At 41.1% G+C, this 21,824-nt stretch overlaps 1 protein-coding gene across 5 annotated transcripts in view; it reads left to right on the forward strand.

The window, feature by feature from the left end:
* Positions 1-21,767, forward strand: part of ARFGAP3 (ADP ribosylation factor GTPase activating protein 3) — a 96,518-nt gene extending 74,751 nt beyond the window's left edge. For 4 of the 5 annotated variants that reach the window (XM_053257463.1, XM_053257462.1, XM_053257464.1 and 1 more), the window contains 4 exons: positions 2,639-2,762; positions 10,991-11,081; positions 18,132-18,253; positions 19,853-21,767. In XM_053257463.1, the coding sequence (XP_053113438.1) occupies positions 2,639-2,762; positions 10,991-11,081; positions 18,132-18,253; positions 19,853-19,870 (355 nt within the window). In that variant the 3' untranslated portion in view covers positions 19,871-21,767. The remainder of the gene's footprint in view (positions 1-2,638; positions 2,763-10,990; positions 11,082-18,131; positions 18,254-19,852) is intronic. The other variant, XR_008308933.1, reaches the window with a different exon arrangement.
* The last annotated feature ends 57 nt before the right edge of the window (positions 21,768-21,824 follow it).

Here is a 21,824-nt window from a genome sequence, read left to right on the forward strand (position 1 = left end):
TGCTAACCTATACCACAATAATCATTTCTGGAAAGAAAGAAAAAAGCCTAAAAATATAAAACTCCTATCCAAAATACTCCAGGATACAAGTGAAAATGATGAGTAAGCATAGCTTCCTTAGAAGAGAGCATTTACTTGCATTTCTCTCTCCACTTTTCATGCATTGTATAAGTGTGCACAGCTACAAATGCTATTCACAAGGTGCTCCCGCTCTCCACAATGAAAAACATTTGTCTGAAGAATAGTTGGGGATTCTCCACATGAAAGCTGCTGGCACTCCGCCTTCTAAATCAAGGGGAGAATTGCTCCCCAAGTACAACATTTAGTTCTTGAGGGAAATGCTGTCTTCATGGTGGCCATGTTTATAGGATACATCGTTGTGCATGTGAGGCTTGCAGATAGTGTTTGTAACCATGTGTACACAAATGTGCATTCGGAACGGATTAATTTCGTAAGTAGAGGGACCACTGTACATGGTTACAGAATGATAAACATGACTTCTTGCTCAGTAAAGGCCCATCTAGAGATTTCTAGAATAGCATTTTTAAAAAGCTTATTTTCCCCTCTGGTTTATTTTCAAATTTTCATCACCATTAATGAGAAAATCCTTGCCAAATCTGTTGGATGAGTGAAAGCTTCTAGAACCTTTGAAATAGGAAAATAAACATTTTTTCTTAATGACCTGCAAAAGCCAAACAGATTTATTTTGTGGAGCTTTTGCAGCAAGGGGTGGGGGCACGTTCAGTGTTATGGATTTTTTCAGAGTAGGGATTTTCTTTATATCTTTTTACTTAGCTCGCTTTGCGGGGTGGGGTGTACCAAGCAGTTAATTTTTACTTTTAATCTTTTTTCATTTGTGGATATCAAGACCAGAATGGAAGAAAGGGGGCATGTTCAGAAATTTAAGAGTTACAGTTCCTTGAATATATGTAAATGTGGTATATGAGGAAAGCTGGAAACATCTTATTGCAAAAATGCTACACTTCCTGTGAAATGTCTTTTCAGGTTTTTAAATAAAATTAGTAGGTTGCTAAATCGCTGAACACACTTCATGTATTTTATTTGCATCCCACTCTACCAATATGTTTATTATGCAATATGTTTATTATATATACAATCTCACTTAGGTAAAAATAAATAAGTGTGCAGAAATTAAAATCCTACGCTTGTGTGCTGTGTTTCCCAGGTGCCATCTGTCTACCTTCTGGGTGCACTGGGAATTAAAATCCCATCCCTGACGCTCCAAGATACCTCAGTGGCTGCAGTGTAGCACGTGCTTTTAGCACGGAGTAGTGGCTTGGCTTCTGTCTTCCCACTTTGCTAGCTGAATGACCCCCTCTTTTCCCTAATGCCTCTTTTGGTTGGGAAAGAGAGAGTCATCCAGCTAGCAAAGAAGCAAGACACAAGCCAAGCTGCTGCTCTGCACTAAAAACGCCCTCATGCTGCAGCCACTGAGGTACACAGGGAAAAAGGGAAGGTGACAGGTAACACAGAGTCATGGAAGGCAGGTGAGGTGATGCCTGCAGGTGATGAAGGCAGGACAGGATGCCCCATGGTGCTTTTAGAGACTGTTGCCTCACCTTACCTCTTTAGCAAGTTGCCCCAAAGGGTATAATATATGTCACTTGCACTTGAAGTCATAACTTTGACACAGAACACAGATGCTCCCAGATGGCCATCTGTAGGGATGGAGAAGATGGTAATATATGTTGAGAACTAGACTCAGAGTAAACAAAATAATTCCTTTTCTTGAACACTTTTGAAAACTTGAAAAAAGTTAAAAGAATTTTGAGTAGGGACAGGGGAAGAAAAATGACAGTTCAAATAGGCTTTATCAAAGAAGGCTTATAAAACTTATTTTAGATCTGGCACCAGCTGTAAATATCCCATTGAAATATGCGTGTGCTGTGTTTCTGAGAAACAAAAAGCTGCATTTTTGAGAAACTTCTACTGTACAGATGAATGCCATTGTTCTTTGTGTGTTAAACATTTGATTTATTAGATTATGTTTTTATTAATGCTAAATGTTATGTTAGTATTTGCCAGATCTGCTAATTTTATATCTATAAAAATTCTTCTCTAAATAGGTATAGAAATATCTAAATATACATACAGGTCAGCCTTGTTAATCACAGTACCGCTATTTGCAGTTGTGCGTATCCACATTAGCCTAATTGCCACCCAACCTCAATATCCACAGAAGGATTAATTCCCACATACCTTTGCTTTTAGGGTGGTCGGAAATGACCTCAGAGGTCATTTCCAGCTGCCATTTTGTGGCTCATTTGGTTTTTTTAAAAACCCTGCTTTCCATGAGAAATTGCAAAAAAAAAATGTGGATTTTGGACTTTGGGGGGTATCGCTGGACATGTAGGGGTGTATTTCTGGACCCAGGAGTATTGCTGAGCACGGGTAGGGCACTTTATTTTGCACTTCACCATTTTTGGCCTTTTTAAGCATGTTTTTGCACCCTCCAGGAACCTAACCCTTGCATTCCAAATGCCCTGTTATTCGCGGTTCTGTTATCTATGGTAACTGGGTTCACTTGTATTTCTCTAAATAGGTATAAGTATAGAAATATTTATTCTGATTAAATTGTATGCTCTCAGATGTAACAGTATGAAAACAATGTTCTTAGGCCTACTTCTCGTCGTAAACCTGAGTATGAACCTTCTGCAAGCACAGATGAGGCACAAAAGAAATTTGGCAATACTAAAGCTATTTCTTCAGATATGTACTTTGGAAAGCAAGACCATGCTGAAGTAAGATTTTTTAAATTCTACAAAAGCTTTCTGCTGGTTTAGGGAATATTTTAGCCTTTGTGGTGATTTGTGGTGTTGTGAATACTGCACGGCTGTCAGCCAAATTGAGTAAGTTTTTCTTATGGAAGTAATTGTGGTGATTTAACACCAAGTTTGAGAAAAACCATTCTCTCTCCACATAACTTTCTTGAACTGGCAACCAACTGATATTTCTTTGAAAATTGGTTTAATGCAAGAGATTATTTAATGGTCAAAAAACCTCCCAGGTTAAGACTATCTCTCAATGACTTAGGCTCCACAAAGCCAGGAAATTGGAACCTTAATTGATGCCTTAACAGACATTCCACATGATTAGTAACGATGCTGTGCAATGTCAGAAATTGTCACTTTTTTACAACTTGTCCTCCAGGCACCCACACTTTTCCCCTTGGCCTTTGAGGCCCAACTCAAGCTGCAGGCCCTATATAGGCCGGCACTGCCTTACGAAGCATCTGAGCCTTCCTGTATTGCTAGAGGAAGTCCCATTGTGTTGCAGACCTCAGTCTCTCACATCATTCAGCAGGGGAGCTCCTAGCTCAGGTCAGCACCCTGGAATGGGGGTCAGCACCCTGGAATGCTAGTGCATACTCTCTAAGTGAGACACACACACACACACACACACACACTGCTTTTACCCACCAGAACAGCCTCTTCCTTCCCCTCTGGTGTGTGCCACACTACAACTGAGGCTTTAAAAATGGAATTGGAAGGGACCATAGTAACTCTAGCATCTTCTATAGTATTTGGGACCAGAGTATAAAGAGTGCTAGCGGTTGACATGATGCAAACCTGTAGGTCAGTGTAAGAGGGGCTGAGGGTCTGCAAGGCACCTCCAGTGTCCCTGTGATGATGGTGCATTGCACAGCCAAGTGGATGTAGAGGGCAAAGGGGGACACTTTTTGCTTCTCTTCCCTCCCTCTTTAAGTCCTTTCCACTCAGAGTATGTTCCTGGGGGTTGTGCAGCCTTCAGGAACACATTCTGGCAAACTGAAAGAGCTTTTGGAGGGAGGGAAGAGAAGCAAAAATTGCTCCCCTTCTTGCACCTGCTCAGCTGAGTGGCTCATCACTGCAGTGATGAACCATCAAATCAAAAGTAGCTCACAGAAAATTCTCACTCTGATAGGAACCGATCAAACTGAGGAGCCCTAGCAAATGCTGGGGGCTACTGCCCGCCCTTTGCTGACCTCAAGCATGGATGGTGCTGTGGGGTGCAGAGCTGGCGTGGGCAGTGCTACGGGAAGTTGATTAGACAGGACTGGCTGAAAATGAGGAAGAAGCTGCTATAGTGCTGAAATGGAGTAGCCTTGAGTCCCCAGAATTTGTTGGACTGCATCACCCATTGGAATTCTAGCCACAATATCTGGGGATCCAAGGTTGGGAATCCATATCTTTGGGTGGGAATCAACCAAAATTAGGTGCTTTTACTCTTGAGCAGTAAAATGCTGAATCATGAAGTTTCTACTCCTCCATCCCTCAACTCTTGTGCAAGATGCTTAGAGACAATGGTCACACTAACACATATTCAAATTCACTAGGTCACCCACATAGCTCTGGGTGCATCCCAGTTAACAACATTCCTGTATATTCAAACAGGCTTTTCTAGACAGTGTAGATATCTGGCAGGCCTCTGCAGTACTTTAAGTGTCACTTTTAAAAAGAGGAGGAAAATGAAGCAAGTGGGTCAAATTAAAAATAATGAAGAAAAATAAGTCTGGGTGTAATGTATGTTGCTTTCATAGAAACAAGCCAGTTTTAAGGTTGCAAAGCCATTGAGAGTTTATTTAAAGGTTTAAATAAAGGGATTTATTTCTTTATTATTTTATTTCTTTGAGAGTTTAAATAAAGGGGTTTATTTCTCACTTTTAAAAGCCCTATGAAATATGTAGCCCTTGTATACTGCCAGCACCTATAGCTTTCAAGACCTTTGACACACTGGCAATGAAATAGGAAGAATGTGCCCATGAAATAGATAATTGTCTTAATTATTATTAATATTATCTCTCTCAAGCAGAGAGTGCTACATGGGATTGCCTGAAGCCTCTCAAAATAGTGGCTGACATCCTGACTAAATTTACTATAGTAAGTCCTATTGAAATGTGAATAGTCCTTTAGAGTCACTCTTGACTAGTACTACTGAGTGATTTAGTCAGAATATCAGCTGCTGTGTACTTCTTGCTTCCCAAAGGTCCACAGTCTTCACGAGGCTATTCATATCCATCCTGACTGGCATGCAGAGACTTTTGTCTCTCCCTTTCCTCTTGCACAGTTTGACTATCTTCATGTCCTCTATTCATCCCATCAGTCGTCCTAGTAAATCAGTCTACCTATCAATCTTAATATTGTTTACCTATTATGTCTTGGCTAACACCTGTTCTTCATATCACACATAAACTCACAGTAGATCATATAAGAGCAGTTGTGTTGTCATGTATATTTCAAAGGCTATCCTATCTCCAGAGGGGTGCTGTTTTCACACCTTACTAAGCACTGAGGTATAGAATTTTTTTCAAGAAAAAATTGAATCAAAACAAAATGGAGCCCATTCAGTTTGGTTTCCATTTGTCTCAAAACAAGTTACAAATGGGAATCATTTTTTGAACTCCATTATTGCCCATTCGTTACCCATTTTTCATTTGGAGTGGGGAATGCTTACTTTGTTGGACAGGCAGCAGAGATCCTCTTCATAGCTGCCTCCTAGAAGTCACCATTTTATTTCCCCACAATGCATCAAGTGCATGTCTAGTACAATGTAAGAAAATAGTGGCAAATTAAAATCGAGGTTGCATAGGATATCAGTTGCCCACCATGACCAGGTATTATGGCAACTGTTAAAGCAAGAACAAATGGAGGGGAGAGCCCACAAACCAATGTAATGGAATACCCACACACGTATCCATACACAAGTACCAAAATGTGTGGCGGGGGGGAATCCACAAATGAATACCAAAACAAATCATTCTGTAAATAACTGAAATGAAGAGGGCATCATCATGAACAGAATATCCTTGCAGATCTAAGTGATCTGGATTGAGATCTGTCAAGATCCATAAGAATGGGTAATGTGCCTGCGCAGGACCTACTCAGTAACATGCTGCAGCTCGTCACAGCAACCAAGCCCTGCCTCCATGCCTTCAGCATGATATTTAAAGGCAGGCTGAGCACCATGTTTTTCAGTTCTTTTCCAACCGCCCTTCCATGCAGTCCTCGAGCTGTCACTCCTCGTCGGACTAGTTCTTCCTGTGAGTTTATCTAAAACAAAACAAAAAATGGACTGATTATTGGCTTTGACTAGGAACAGAATTTAACAACTACTATAGTGACCTGTATATTGGAACGGCTTCCGGAATTTGCTGGACTATTTGGAATGGACTTTGACGACGATTTGGATCACATGGACATGGCTGAGGAGAAACAGACCTTCAAAAGATGTATTGGCTGTAATGCTAAACTCCCTTCGAAGGACCTGCATAACTTGTGTTTTAATCTGTTTGGGAGAAAAACACAATGTCTCCTCCTGCAAGATTTGCCTTTCCTTCTCAAAACAAATGAGAAAAACCAGGCTTTGCAGCTTCACGCTGCGATTTATGACAAAGTGCTAAGTCCCTCAACATTGGGAGAACCCCACCCTTCAGCTTCAACATCAACTATGAAGGCATCTACATCGATCCAGAAACCTTCGACGTGTTGGCCTCATACTGAATCCCTAAACTTTCATCAATCTACGCATTCGACATAGGAGGGTTTGAAACCTAAGCAACATTTGGAATCAGAGGGACCTCAACCTTCTCATAGATCAAAAAGGCCTAAGACAGTGAACCTTACAAAAGAAAGATCACTGTCTCCCTCCAGTCTAGTAGCGGTCGATAACCATAGACATCGTCAAAGGGGTCAGATTTAGCAATTACAGAGTCTGTCGATGTTGAACATGCCAACAACTAATGGCGACCCCTAGACCCACGGCACTGAGGACACGATCTCTATCGCCCGCACCAACACTGATAGATTCCCCACCGGCATCAACACCAGAAGCTCAACATCAAGAGGTTCCTTTGCAAACTCCTATGGATTGACATCAAGAGGTGCCGTCGATGTCAACTTGCTCCACTTGGATGCCAATAGCTCGACCTGCCGTTTCGACTCTCAATACACCTGATTTATCAGCTTCGAGATTGGTGACCCCTCGATGTCCTACCAACCTTTGATATCAAGGAGGAGGATAGGGAAGTGACCCTGGGTATGACAACAGCTCATACCTATCTAGAGTCTATCTCGAGCACCCCCTCGGCATCAACTTTCAAGGGTTTTCCACAGACTTCTGTGACGGGGACACCACAGAAAATGGTCACACAACAGCCAGTCCTGTTAATGGCTGCACACTTGGCAACCTCTCCATGGCATACCTGTGGCTTTGCTCACCCATCTGCAGTGGAGGATGCCCTCGCTTCGGCGCCTTTGGGGACGGTGTCCCCTGGATTGCCTTACAGTTTCCAAGAACATCAGTCTTGGGGCTGTCACAAGCTTCTGTTCATACGGTTCCATCGAGACCACCACCCGTGACTTCTACAAAGGCCACACAAATGACTTCAGATGTACTCCTCCAAGAGTCAGCCACACAAACCGTATGTTATAGTGTACATGTCGGGACTCAAACGCCAATTCCTTGGACTACTGAGATGCATACTTTTACTCCGGTTTCTCCTTCACAGTCTACGTCAGATCACCATGGATCTTCGGATTTTGAATCTGACCCTGATGACCCAGATTGTAGGGTGGCCCCATCTACGCATCCATCTGTTGCTGTGGCCCCATCTACGCACGTCTCTCCTAACAAGGAGATGAGAGCTTACCATCGGCATGTGCATGATGTGGCAAAGGCACTGGGTCTCTACCTTAAGTCAGAGATGGCTACCATAGATGACCCTGTATCCAATTTTATGGTCAGGCTACTCAACCTGTAGCCCTTCCCATGCTCCCAGTTATTATGAGAGCAGCTAAATGTGTGTGGGAGGTGATCCACACATCCACCCCCACTTCGAAAAGACTAGAAAGTCTGTACAGAGTACAGTAAGGATAACGAATATCTCCTAAAACATCCAGCACCCAATTTGTTGGTAATCCACTGTGCCATGTCCTCTAGTTCAAAATCTGGATACAGACATATGACCCCGGCAGATAAAGAGGAGAGGAAATTGAACGTCCTCAGAAGGATACTGTATTCCACCTCTTGTTTGTCAGCTAATTATTTGGCAAAGTACACGCATGGGCTTTGGAAGGACTTTCCAGGTCCTTTCCCTGGAGGAATTCAAGGAAAAAAATTCAAGACACCCTGGATAAATCAAAGTCACTTACCAGGCAGCAGTTTATGGCCAAACATTTAGCCTAAGCTGAATCTCATTAGTTAACAACAGCAATCTCATTGCATCGGCATTCATGGCTCTGCTCCACTAATCTGCATGTGGACATGAAGGAGAAAATAGAAGGCTTACTTTTTGACGGGAAAGGCTTGTTCAATGAGACCATGGACTCTACTATGGAGCAGATGAAGAAGTCTAAATTTACAGCCAAGACTTTTACCTCTACAACTGCCTCTTCCTATGGCTCCAAATACCACCAATATTCCAGGCAGAAAACCACATACAAACATCAACAACATGATCTTCAGAGGCAATATCAGCCCTACAAGCACCCTTTCCAGGGCAAAGGGAAACAGAACCAAGGCCAGCATACTAAATAACAAGAACCTCAGAAGCACCTTTGAGGCTCAAGACCACCCGTTCTTCCTTCTCTTCACTCGGATTTTCCTTCTCTTCCGCCATCAGGGGCCATAACAGCTTGGTGAGCGAGGGACACCATCTCTCTCACACGCTTTATTTCTCTGCCGGCTTCCAACATCACGCTGGCACACCATGTCCCTGCATGGCACCCTTAACATCGGACTGCTGGGTCCTTAAGATCATATCTTTGGGTTATGCTATAGAGTTCAGAACACCCACAAAGTTTATGGGGATGAGATTTACTCAGCCTTTCCAGGCATTAGTGGAAGAAGTGAAGGAGCTCCTAGCTAACAGGGCTATTGCTCCAGTGCAATGGGTGTACAGACGGGAGGGCTTCTACTTCTTAGTTACTTCTTGATCCCAAAAAGGGATGGCGGCATTCGGCCAATAATGGATCTGCGCCTTCTCAACAAGTTTGTCCATGTAGGGTGGTTCCACATGATAGTGTTACAAGAGATTCTACCTCTTCTATACCAGGAGAACTGGCTTGTGACACTAGATCTCAAGGACACGTATTTCCATATTTGCATCAGGGAACAACACAGGAAATATCTCAGATCTGCTGTGGGAAATCAAGTGTACCAGTACACAATCTTACCCTTTGGACTCGCCACCGCCCCCAGAGTATTTACAAAATGCATGTTGGCAGTAGTGGCGTGCCTTCGGACACAGGGCATATCATTCTATCCTTAGCTGGACAACTGGCTTCTGACTTCAAAGAAGAGTTACTTTTGCAGATGCAATATGTACTGTCTCTTCTTCGGGACTTGGGCATCAAGTGTATCCATTAGCCATTCATATAAAAAGCCTAGACAACATCCTGGCAGACAATTAGAGTCGGCTTTTCCCTCAACAACACGAGTGGGAGATCAAAACTGAGTACATCACACCACTGTTTTCAAAGTGGATGCTACCTGCCATAGATCTGTTTGCCACTCTGGATAACAAGAAGTGCAGCTGTTTCTCCTTGAGAGTGGGACACGACCCGCTGTCTCTGGGGGACACCTTCCAGCTGGACTGGCAGCAGGAGATCCCTTATATGTTTCCACCTCAACCACTGATCAGCCAAGTGGTCTCCCATCTTCTAACAGCATCTACATCCTGTATCCTAGTGACACCATGGTGGCCAAGGCAACCATTGTTTCCACAGGTACTCCTACAGTCACTACAGCCAAATGAGTAAGTGAATTAACAGCCCTGAGAATAGATCTACCAAACACTAGAATCTATCCAAAGTCTTGATGCGAATGGACCCAGATTTTCTACTGAAAATAGTGTCCACCTTCCATCATGGTGTATTGGTTAGAGTTCTGGACTAGGACTGGGGAGACCCGAGTTCAAATCCCCATTCAGCCATAATACTAGCTGGGTGACTCTGGGCCAGTCACTTCTCTCTCAGCCTAGCCTACTTCACAGGGTTGGTGTGAGAAGAAACTACACCGCTCTGGGCTCCTTGGAGAAAGAGCCGGATATAAATGTAATAATAATAATAATCTCAACCAGGACATTGTCCTACCAATGTTGTTCAGAGATCCTACAATTCCCTTAGAGCATGTGATGCACTCCTAAAGGAAATTTACTGCCACAGGATGTAGTGATGGTTAAAAGCTCAGATGGGTTTAAAAGGCAGTTAGCTGTATGGAGCTGTATAGGTCTGTCAACAGCTATTGAACATGATGGCCTTATGGAACTTTCAGATTCAGAGGCTGTGTGGCACTGCTATGGAGAAATCCAGTTGATCATTGTGGGCGTCTCTGTTTCAGAGCTGCAGTTTGCAGCCAGAGCCCCCTTTGCAACTTGGAGAGGTAATTGTTGCCAAAAAAAATATGCTGGACTAGACAGACCTTTGGTCTTATCCAGCAGAGTTGCTTGTATAATAGTATGCAGAACACCCTTTTCCAAGTAAACTCTGGCTGGCGGGGGCAGAGGGGCTTCCAGTGTCATCCTTTCTGTATAATCTATGTCATTGAGAGCATCTGCTTAGCCACATGAACAAAAATGTTCTACTTGGAATACAGTGAGAACATAAGAACAGCCCTGCTGGAACAAGGCCCATCTAGTCCAGCATCCTGTTTCACACAGTGGCCCACCAGGAGCCTCTGAGGAGCCCACAGGCAAGAGCCCATATGCCCTCTCTCCTTCTGTTGCTCCCTTGCAACTGGTATGACAACATGAAGTGCATTTTGGATGTGTTGTGAGTTTTGTGATGTAAATACTTGTAGTTGGCAAATTGAAAACTGGAAGTAAAATTATTTCATGTAGAACATTCAAGTGCTAGTGAGCAGTAACTGCTTTGTTTGACAGCACTGGCCTTTTCTGGATATTCACTTGCATTGTAACAATAGAAATCTTCTCATCTACATATGATGATGTGAATGTAAATACATAATGACATTTTTAAAAACCCTTTTTTAGTATGAAGCTAGAATTCGTTTAGAGAGACTTTCTGGAAGTTCTGCTATAAGTTCATCTGATTTGTTTGAAGATCAGAAGAAACAGCCATCAGGTATGGGGAAAAAATAATTAAAGAAGCTGAGGTGGTTACTCTGAACTTTCTGTAAACTGATAGTTAACAGGACAATTTAGTCATACTAGTTATGGTGCTGATTGCAAACCTAAACATAAGCCCAGGATTCACTCAGCTGGGATATATATCCAACTGGATTAAATACCAAGTTTATCTAAGCCTCATTTAAATGATTGAGAAGGCTCATCGGAAGTCCCATTCATTCACTCCCACCAATCCAGTCATGCTTACAATCTTCACCTGAAACAAAGTGTCACTTCTGTTGAAGGCCGTAGCCATGACTGACCTGTCCAGGGTGGTGATGAGTGATGATGCACCAGGTGAGGCTCACGATGCAAGGAGGCTATACAGCCTCCTAGTTACATCATCTGAATGAGGCTGTAGTCCCACAGTTGTGGAAGACTAGCAAGAGATATTGGATGCAACGCAGAGGGGGAAATCAGTGTTCTTTCAGTATCTTCAAATCGGGAATATTATGCTGACTTTGGTTAAAAATGAGTGCTTTTTCTGCAGAGACAGAAAATATGTTCATAAATGTCAGAAGTGAAAGATTGAGAGAATGTTGGTATCATTTATTGATGATGATGATGATGATGATGAATCAGTCTAAATCTAGTTATATTCTCAAATGGGAAAGAGAACTTCCAAACCCAATTCAGAAGAAGAATGGATATGGCTATGAGAGAATAAGATTGAAGGAATTATCAATATTTCCTTAAGAGAGAGCTTGTATGCAGTACTGGTGGATGCAGTACTGGTGGTACAGTTCGAGAATCCTTTATCCAGACTGCTTGGAACCAGAGGTGTTCCGGATTATGGATTTTTGCGGATTTCTGAATATTTTCCTAAATGAGATATTTTGGGCATGAAAGGTTACTGGGTGGTGGTGGTTGTCTTTTAAGGTTTTATTTAAAGTATATAATCAAATAAGCATTGAATTTACTCAAACATGGCATTTTAGGTGGAAATGAAAATAATCTCATCATCGTGAGAAGGAACATCAGAAGCGTTGAGGGACCAGGTAGTGGGTCCTCTAGGGATGAGGAGTCATTCTGCTGGATGGCTTGTTTGAATGTTTCCTCCAGTCATCTGCCTCATTAACAATGGTTTTTGTCGTAGAAGTTGCTCTTTGATTTAAACAGTACTCACACGCTTCTCAGTGGGATCGCCCTCCTTCCTGCCTTCCCCTCTCTCAGACCGGCTTGAGAAGCAAGCGTGTGCATGGCAGTGCGATCCCATTCACAAAACCGGCTTGGCTCTGCCCCGAATGAGTGCTCTTCTCGGTTGCTGAAGCCTAGGCAGTGTTTCTCTCTTTCTCTTCTAATCTAAAAGAGCCCCTGGTGGCGCAGTGGTAAAACTGCCGCCCTGTAACCAGAAGGTTACAAGTTCGATCCTGACCAGGGGCTCAAGGTTGACTCAGCCTTCCATCCTTCCGAGGTCGGTAAAATGAGTACCCAGAATGTTGGGGGCAATATGCTAAAATCATTGTAAACCGCTTAGAGAGCTCCGGCTATAGAGCGGTATATAAATGTAAGTGCTATTGCTATTGCTAATCTATTCCTGTTTGTTCATATTTATTCTGCTAGATCTTTACTCATCTGTTTCCTGTGTGTCCCTGTTATCTCCTAAACTCTTGTGTATATATGCCTTTAAAAAAAACACCTTCTTTCGTCTTCCCCCCTCCCCCCTTCCTTCCCTTCCCTCCTGCTGGGAGCGAAGTAAACAAAAAGCAGATAGGCAATAAATAAAAGGCAGATAGCAACTAAAAGGAGAGCTAATGAGCTGAGCAATCAACAACAGCAAGTTTAGGGGCCATAAGCGATTGTTCCTGAAAACTGGAGGAGGTTGAAGCTACAAGCATTTTTCTCTCTCTCTCGGCATGGTGTCCAAATTTCAGAGCTTTCCGGATTTGGGGAGTCCGGATAAAGGATTCCCGACCTGTATGTGACTCCTTCACATTTGAAACTTATTTCTAATTTGATAGATGATCAGTGCTGTAGATGTTGGATTGTTTCACATGTTCGCTTATTAACCCCTGCTAACTTGACAAAGAGGCACCTTTTAATGTGGTGATTCTCTTTACGCAGGGGGAGTGTAACTGGCCTGATTCACCCCCAGCACAGTACCTCCAGTTATTGTTGCTGATGTCTATCTTATGTTTCTTTTAGATTGCGAGCCCTTTGGGGACAGGGATCCATCTTATCTTATTTATTTATTATTTCTCTGTATAAACTGCCCTGAGCTATTTTTGGAAAGGCAGTATAGAAATCAGATTATTATTAATAATAATAATAACTTCTGAAAATATGCAATCTCAACAATTAACAAAATGACAGACAATACTTTAACTAACAATCAAAAATAATTCTTTAAGGAGGAAGTACCAAATGAAGTTGTATAACTCTTCATTTACATATTCTTGCTGGTTTTAGCGAATATTGCAAAAGCTTGGGTGAAAGAAACACTTTGAATAAGGCTGAATTGCCTAAAATATATTTGGATCATGATTTTTAAAAGTTAAATCTACGTACTAGAATCACTCCAGAGATGAAGATAACTAAAGACAAGTTTGTATCTAGATATAGTTCATTCAGTCCTGGAATGAGAGAGTTTAAAATTCTATACACTCATATAGAATACAATTTGTTTTCTGTGTTATAAACTTTATTGAATATGTTATTGTAAATAATAATTTAAAAAATTATTAAATTATATCCTGCCTTTCATTAAAACATTTCAAGGCAGCTCACAATCCAAAGGTTTAAAAGTATAATTAAAAAATACAAATTAGCAAACAATACCTTTACAAATTAGTAAAAGTAAATGCCAGACAGAGTTAAGAACGTATTAAGACTCTTTCTCAAACAGCAATAGAAGCAAAAGTCGGTTGGTGCAAAAATATCCTTGAGAGACCCTGAATGATCATCAAAGGGTCACTCAGATCCTCAGGAGCCAGAAAGAATGTTCCACAAAGATGAAGCCGCCACAGAGAAGATCTTATTCTTCTGGGGCCCCTAGATAAATCCCTTGGCAGAAGGCCCTCCCTATGAGAGAACCTGTGTTTTGGGTGGTATAAAAATATGCTAAATAAATAAATAATATGGGACATGTAGAAGGCCCTCCCTACAAATTCTTAAAGGCTGGGCAGACTAAAGTGCAAGGATACAATCTATCAAGTACTTTGGTCTCAAACTATACCAGCACCTTGAATCACATCTTAAAAACAAACTGGAAGCCAATGCGAAACAGATGTATAAGGTCCATATGTCCCACAGTAGTCAGATTGGCACAGCTGCATTCTGAGGAAGGTGAAATTTCTGAAGTGTCTTAAAGGACAGTCTCACACAGAGTGTGTTCAGCTGATGGCATCTGGCCAGGCCTGACTCAGACAGAAATGGACGCAACTGGTACACTAGTTGAAACTGGACAAAAACCCTCCAGGCCATAGCAGCCGCCTGGACATCCAACATGCAAACCTGCCCATTCAAAATGAGTGCAGACCCATCAAGAACAAGTCAGCAATTCTCCAGAGTCTCTGTTTTGCCCAAATTTTAATTTCAGTTTAAGTTACATTCACTTCTTCCCTGCCTGGTTTACATCAGTTGCTCCTCCAGCTGCAATTTACATGCATTAATGTTGAAAATTGATCTGGCTATGCGATGGAAGAGTCAAGTAACTATTGATATACTGTTTCTAGATTGGTTTGCATACCCAGAACTGGATTTTGGGTCACATGACCCAAGACATCAATAGTACAATACTAAATGGAACCAAACTAGCCATAAAAGAGAATTCAATATGTCCCATTTTCTTGCTTGCATTAATTGGTCTGTAGAAAAGGATTGTGTTATATATCAAAATTGTGAGATGCTGGACAAATAAGAAGTTTTCTGAAAATATGGACTCAAGATCCTCACATCTTGTGGGATTGAACTTGGATGATGATGATACATAATCTTCAACATCCATCTGCAACATCTGGTCCCTCATTCCTTTCTTGTCACCTTCTGTGGAATTCGACTAACACAGCATTCTTAACCTTGTGAACAGCGTGTGCTCATACAACCTTAAAAAAATCCTTCTGTTAATGAAGGCCTAAACCAAAACATTCAACTAAAATTTGGTTCCTCGATCTTTGTCAGTCATCTTTTGTACTAATATATAATATTAATACATATTAGTACATATTATTATATATAATATTAGTACATATTAGTATAACATCTGATGATTTGTTGTGAGAGAGTTCTTGCCACATTTAACACGGGACTGACAGTCTCTCTCTCTCTGTGATTTTGTTGATCTTTGCCAGAAAAGGTTTTTTAAATACTTATCTCAAAAGTGCCTGTGATGGTGAATTTAATTTAATTTTTGGAATAGATATTTCTTCAGATGTGATAGAAATAGATTATCTTTTCTGTGGAAGTAGCATGGCTTTGACAAATATTATTTTTCATTGATAAGCACAGAGAAGGCATTTATTCATTGGCTAGGCCTTGGTTTAACTTGTCTGTTCAGCATTCTAGTTTTGATTTGTTGTGATGCAGTAAGCTCTCCTGGACACTGAGAGTGGAATAAATTTGGGTGCTCATGTTCAGGAAACCATTCTGCGTTTCAAGTTCACATAACCTGCTGAGTCCCTGTGCCTGGCTTGAAAGAGAGAAGGAAATTGCAAAATACAATATGTTATATAGTTCTTAAAGACTGGTGCATTTGAATGAAAGGTGGTGTACACATCAGCATTCTGTATTTCAAGTACAACCCCCCACTCAACTATTTTCAAGAAACCCAAGAAAGATTCAACACTCTGCACAGTACAGTATCTCCTTCGTAGATTGAGACATCATTTCCAATAGAAAGGTGCATTGCACTGCTGCTCAGAAGTGCTTTTCTGGCATTCCACAGCAGCCCCATTGGGCTGCCTTTGAAATTGTGCAGCAGCCCCAGTAGGTCCTTAGCAATGATGGTCGTGAAGAATGTACCCCATCATAAAGGTAAAGTGTGCCGTCAAGGCAATTTCATCGCCTGGCGCCCACAGAGCCCTATAGTTTTCTTTTGTAGAATACAGGAGGGGGTTACCATATTTCATCCAGTATGAGATTATGCCTTTCAGCATCTTATATCGCTGCTGCCCAATATAGTACCAGCAGGGATTTGAACCGGCGTTAGTCAAGCATTTTCCCGCTGCGCCACTTAAGGTGGCATCCTACCCCAGCATGCTACAATAATATTAAAACATGGACATTTGGCATGATGGGTTTCTGTTAAAAACTATAGCAGGGGTGCACAACTCAGTTAGCAGAACTAACCAGGACCTGGTGTGCAGGGTTGAGGTCGATTTCCGGAGCATTCAGCAACTAAGGCTAAATAACCAATTCAAGAACAGAAAGCGGGGGGATTGCCTCTTTCATTTCTTCCCGAACATTAATACTTGGTTGCAGCTGTTCAATATACATGGCCTCTTTTATTTTGTGCTTTACTCTTTACTTCAATAGCCAAAATAAACATCATTTTTTGTATAACGCTTCCTTTGTTTATCTTTCATATGCTTTGCCCAGCATTTCAGTAAGTTTTTATTATGTTGCATGTCTGCCAAATGCTCTTTATACCTTTTTAACAGGGGTCTCCCTCTCTCTCCAATGTAAAATTCTTCACATTCTAGACATATAATCTTTATAGACTGTTCCTTTAATTTAGAAACAATTCTCTTGTTGGATTTCTGCTATTTAAATTGCTGCCATTTGAGCACAAGAACAATTTAAAAAACCCTCCAGTTGGCATTTGAATGGATGCATAGCCCTATGGTATAGAAATCGAATTCATCATCATCATCATCATCATCATCATCATCTCATTTTTCTCTTTCCTCCCCCTACTTAGGGGTGTAGGCCTCATGGCAGTAAGGCCTATGTCTTCGTAAACATGAATGGGAGCAGACCTTCATTTTTAAAAAGAAAAATTTATTTTAGAAATAATGATGATATTACTGGCCTCCAGCTGACCTCTTGTGCAGGTCAGCTGGACAGGTCAGATAAGAACAGTCCTGCTGGATCAGGCCAAAGGCCTATTTAGTCCATCATCCTGTTTCCCATAGTGGCCCACCAGATGCCTCTGATAAGCCCACAAGCAAGAGGTGAGGTTGCTTTTTTAAAGACCCATAAAACACTTTATTCAGCTTCAGAAGTTGTGGCGAGAACTGCATGGATTACATCCAAGGCTTATAAGGGAGCAGGGTGCTTTGAACATTTTAAAGAGCTTTAAAACACTTTTTAAAGTGTTTTATCTTCTGTCTTTTTAAAACCAACCTTTATTTACTGGAGTTACTGCTTCAAATGGAGACCCAAATGTACATAGGAAGCTTATCCAAGGTTGCAGGCAGGAGTCTCTCCCAGCCCTATCTTGAAGATGCCAGGGAGGGAACCTGGAACCTTCTGCCTGCAAGCATGCAGGACAGGTGCTCTTCAGAGCCGCCCCATCCCCTAAGGGGGACATCGTACGGTGCTCGTATGTAATCTCCCATTCAAATGCAACCAGGGCAGACCCTGCTTAGCAAAGGTGGCAATTCATGCTTCTAACCACAGGACACATGGTTCTAGCCCACAGCTGTACAGAAATTCACTGGATCTCATTAACTGCCATGAAATTGGTTTGTGATAGCTTTTTAATTTTCTTGCCAAACATTCTTGGTGTTTTAATTTTCTTGCCAAAAGGAAGTTTGCAACTAGATATTCTGAAGTGTATCCTACTTAATATTGGAGAATTATGACAGTTGGTAATAATAGCCATTATGTACTGAAATAGTTTGCACAATAGTGATTTTTAAATAAAATTTCAGTAGTCTGTAGCATAATAGAAGGAATTGTCTATTGAAAGTATGTGTGTTTATGTAAGTGGGGGGGAGGAAAAACTGTACAGGAAACTGTATTAAGGAAGTTGAAGCCATTTATAATTTATCCAGTAAAATTCTAATGGGGTGCATTCTCATTTTTTAGAATTGCAGTGAAACTTATTTTTCTCTTCTGCCTTTAGGAAGTTACAATATTTCTAGTGTCCTGCCCACTGCTCCTGATATGGCTCAATTTAAACAAGGAGTGAAATCAGTTGCTGGAAAACTTTCTGTCCTGGCAAATGGAGTAATGACTTCTATTCAGGTTAGTAAACCCACATAAGTAAACCTACATTCTGAAGAGTACACGTTCTCAAATTTATGTGATTTGTTATTGAGAGAAGGCATTAAACCTTTTCTACCTAAGGGTCTAAGCAGAAAATGAAGTTTGTATGCTGACTAAAGGTTAAGTACCGTGGTTTTCAGAACTAGAATGGATTTCTTTTGAGAGAATTATCATACAATTTGGGCTGAAATTTCATTGGATGTGAGAATTCCTGGAAATCAGAAGGAAGAAATAGCTTGTGCTCTTACACTTCTCAGCTACCCACTGACCTCATATTAAGGATGTGCACGGAAAATCTTCGGCATGACGGGGGAAGAGCTTTAAGGGCAGGGGAGAGTGTACTCACCCCCCCGCCGCGTTTCCCCCGCCGGCGCTCTCCAAATTTAAAGCCCCTCGGGGCGGCAGCATTCCTCCCTGCCGCCCTGTCCCCCCCCCGTCGGCCGGAAGTGGCGAGCGCGCGTGCACCCGTCGTGCACACGCGCACGACGGGCGCACGCACGCTCGCTCGCGACTTCCGACCACTTCCGGCCGACAGGGGGAACGGGGCGGAAATTTGGAGAGCGCCGGCGGGGGGGTGAGTACACTCTCCCCCGCCCTTAAAGCTCTACCCCCACCGGCGCCGAAACGCCGAAACAGCCCCTACACCCAAAACGTTTCGGAGGCCTTTACAATGGCCTCCGAAACGTTTCGGGCACAAGCCTACCTCATATGATGAAATTGGTCAAATTCTTAAGAGCTGACCTTTGCACTGGATAGCAGTTGGCAGATTTTGCTATTTACTTCCTCTTGTTGTATCATACTAATCAAGTAGTTGATTAGTATACAATTACGATACTAATTGCATAATATACAAGTTAGTACCAGCTGTTAAACTGCTACATTTTTACATTAGTGTTTTAGTTAATTGTGCATTTGAACACAGATCTTGGTGGCATTAAAGCCAATGAAACTTCTGCCAGTGTGGATGTAGGATAGCCTCACATGTGCACAGAGCTCCATGGGCATAGGGATTTGGTTATTTCCCATTCCAGAGGTAGAAATGGAGAAACCTTGTACTTTGCCAGGATGCCTCAAGAGATTATGGCTGTAGATGACATATTAAAAGGGTACATCCTCAAAAAGCAGTATTTGGGGGAAAGGGTTTTTTATTTTTTCAGAAACAGAACTTACATTTGAATATTTCTAATCTTTGGTTAGCATTGTCAAAATGAGTAGGATGTTACTGAAAGATGTGATTCATAAGGCTAACTTATAAGCTCAAATGTATAAAATATGAGTGTAGACTTCCACTGGTGATACTATTCAAGTGATTAACTTGATTTATATAAATATTTGGTGTTTGCTTTATTATAAGATATTAATTTGCTGTTTGGGGTGGGGCCATAGCTTAGTGGTAAAGCATCCACTTTGCATTCAAAAAGTTCAGTTCCTGGAATCTCCAGGTAGGATTGAGAAGTAACTTTCTGAAAGTGGAGCTGCCAGTCAGCTTAAATAGTACTGAGCTGACTTAGTATAAGGCAGCTCCATATGTACATATATGTTCATTATTTATTTACTTTTATTTTTATTCTATTTTAGGATCGCTATGGTTCTTAACCATTTGTATCCACTGAAATGAGTACACAGAAGATTTTTTTTTAATATACATCTACCAGTGATCATATTACAGATCTTAAATGAAGGCCACCTTTAAGGCTTAAAAATGAAGGCTACCTTAAGGTTTCAAATTAATTGGGCATGTGTATGTTTACTATGTTTCCTTTCTGGCTCCTAGCATCTTTCATTTGATGCAGTAACTTACCACTTATTTTATTCTGTTAGTGTTGTATCTTCTGCTGTCTGTCTGCTTATTTTGTTATGAATAATGTCCCCACAATCACCAATCTGGTTCTGAAGCTAAATATAATGAATGGTGTTATCTCTTACACTACATCAGGACTGCACAACTTTGGTCTTCCTGCTGTTGGACTACAACTGGGAGTTGTGATCCAGCACTAGCTGGAGGGCTGAAGTTCTGCAGCTCTGCACTAAATGGTTATTGACGAGCTATGAATTTCTGTTTGTAAGCTTTAGTTATCACCTAGAGAAAAATGGATGAGTGTTTCAGTGAAAACTTGAGTTTACAGTAGGCCTGGTCTTCTCTTCCCAGATCTATTCATGGTGAAGCTGGGAGTGGCTTTGGGGGTTGTGTCCTTCCTTCCTACCATATGTAGAAGGTAGCATCTGGAAAGAGAAATCCTGCAGATAATTGGATGTGAGATATGTTACCTAGATACTAAACTAGATAATTTAGATCCAGTATACAGGGTAAAAGAGAACCCATGTTTAAATAACATCTGTACTGGAAGAGCCTACCATTATCTACAAGAGGCATGTAGAGACATTAATCCAGAAAATGTTGCTGATCTTGCTATCAGCAACATTTGAGTGGGATCCACAATCCAACACCAAGAAAATATGCATTGATTTTACTAGGCTTAAATGTATTTAACACTGAGTTGGGTTAAATACCCAAATAAGCCAACTACTTGTCTTGATAGTTTAAGACAAATATTGATGGATCTGTACAGGACAGGAAATTGAAGTTATAATTGCAATGTAGTTTAATATGAAATGATAAAATAGGATTGCACTGACTAAATTACTGAGGCGAAGTCCCACTGAAATTATTAGGGAATTATTATTACTAAGTTGTCCTATTAATTTCAATTGAAATTCTACTGAGTAATATAGTCAGGATGTCAGCTATAATCTTTAAAGCATTGTAAAGGAATGGGAAATGCATAGTCCCATGTGTCATTTCATTTTTATGTTTTGACAGTCTTTGTTCATAAAATCTAAGATTTTTTAAATGGCAGTTTAGGCTCCTCAACTGTACACAGCACATACATATTTTTATTCCCTCATACACGTTTTTGTATGTCTGTAGAGGTCTATTTATATAGACATAGATATAATATATAAATAGAGAGAATGAATACTACACAAATAGGTTGTCATCCAGCATGCACTGAAAGACATCACATGAGCAAAGGGGAAGGGCAATTTTTGCTGATCTCCCCTTCCTTCTGCAGCCCCGTGCACCTCCCTGAGAATTGTAGGACTCTTGGGAACATGTTTTCAGGTAGCACAGAGCATACAAAAATTGCCCCTCCTCCCTTGTGCACAAGAAACCTTTATCAGCACATGCAACACTAATTTGGATGTCAACCACAAATCTACATATGCAAATTGCAGGGCCAGACTGTTAGTTTTTATATGAATTTTAGCACAATCTTGTGGATTTAAAAAGAACAGAAGTCTCACTGAAAAAGAAAGTACTAAATATGTCTATAAAAGTATATAGTGTGTTGGAAGTTGTTGTAAAACAAACTCAATTGAAAACATTGTAGTGTGAAGGACTGTGAGAAAAATCCATCATTCTCTCAATTCTGTATCTTTTTTTAACACTTGCCAAATAAGATGCTTAATAAAATTTGAAGTTGTAACTTTACATGTGAACATTTGCTTTCATCTCCCTGTTTGCAATTAATTTTATATGAATTACTAG

The sequence above is a fragment of the Hemicordylus capensis genome, chromosome 5 (assembly GCF_027244095.1).
Source record: "Hemicordylus capensis ecotype Gifberg chromosome 5, rHemCap1.1.pri, whole genome shotgun sequence".
NCBI classification, from domain to species: Eukaryota; Metazoa; Chordata; class Lepidosauria; order Squamata; family Cordylidae; genus Hemicordylus; species Hemicordylus capensis.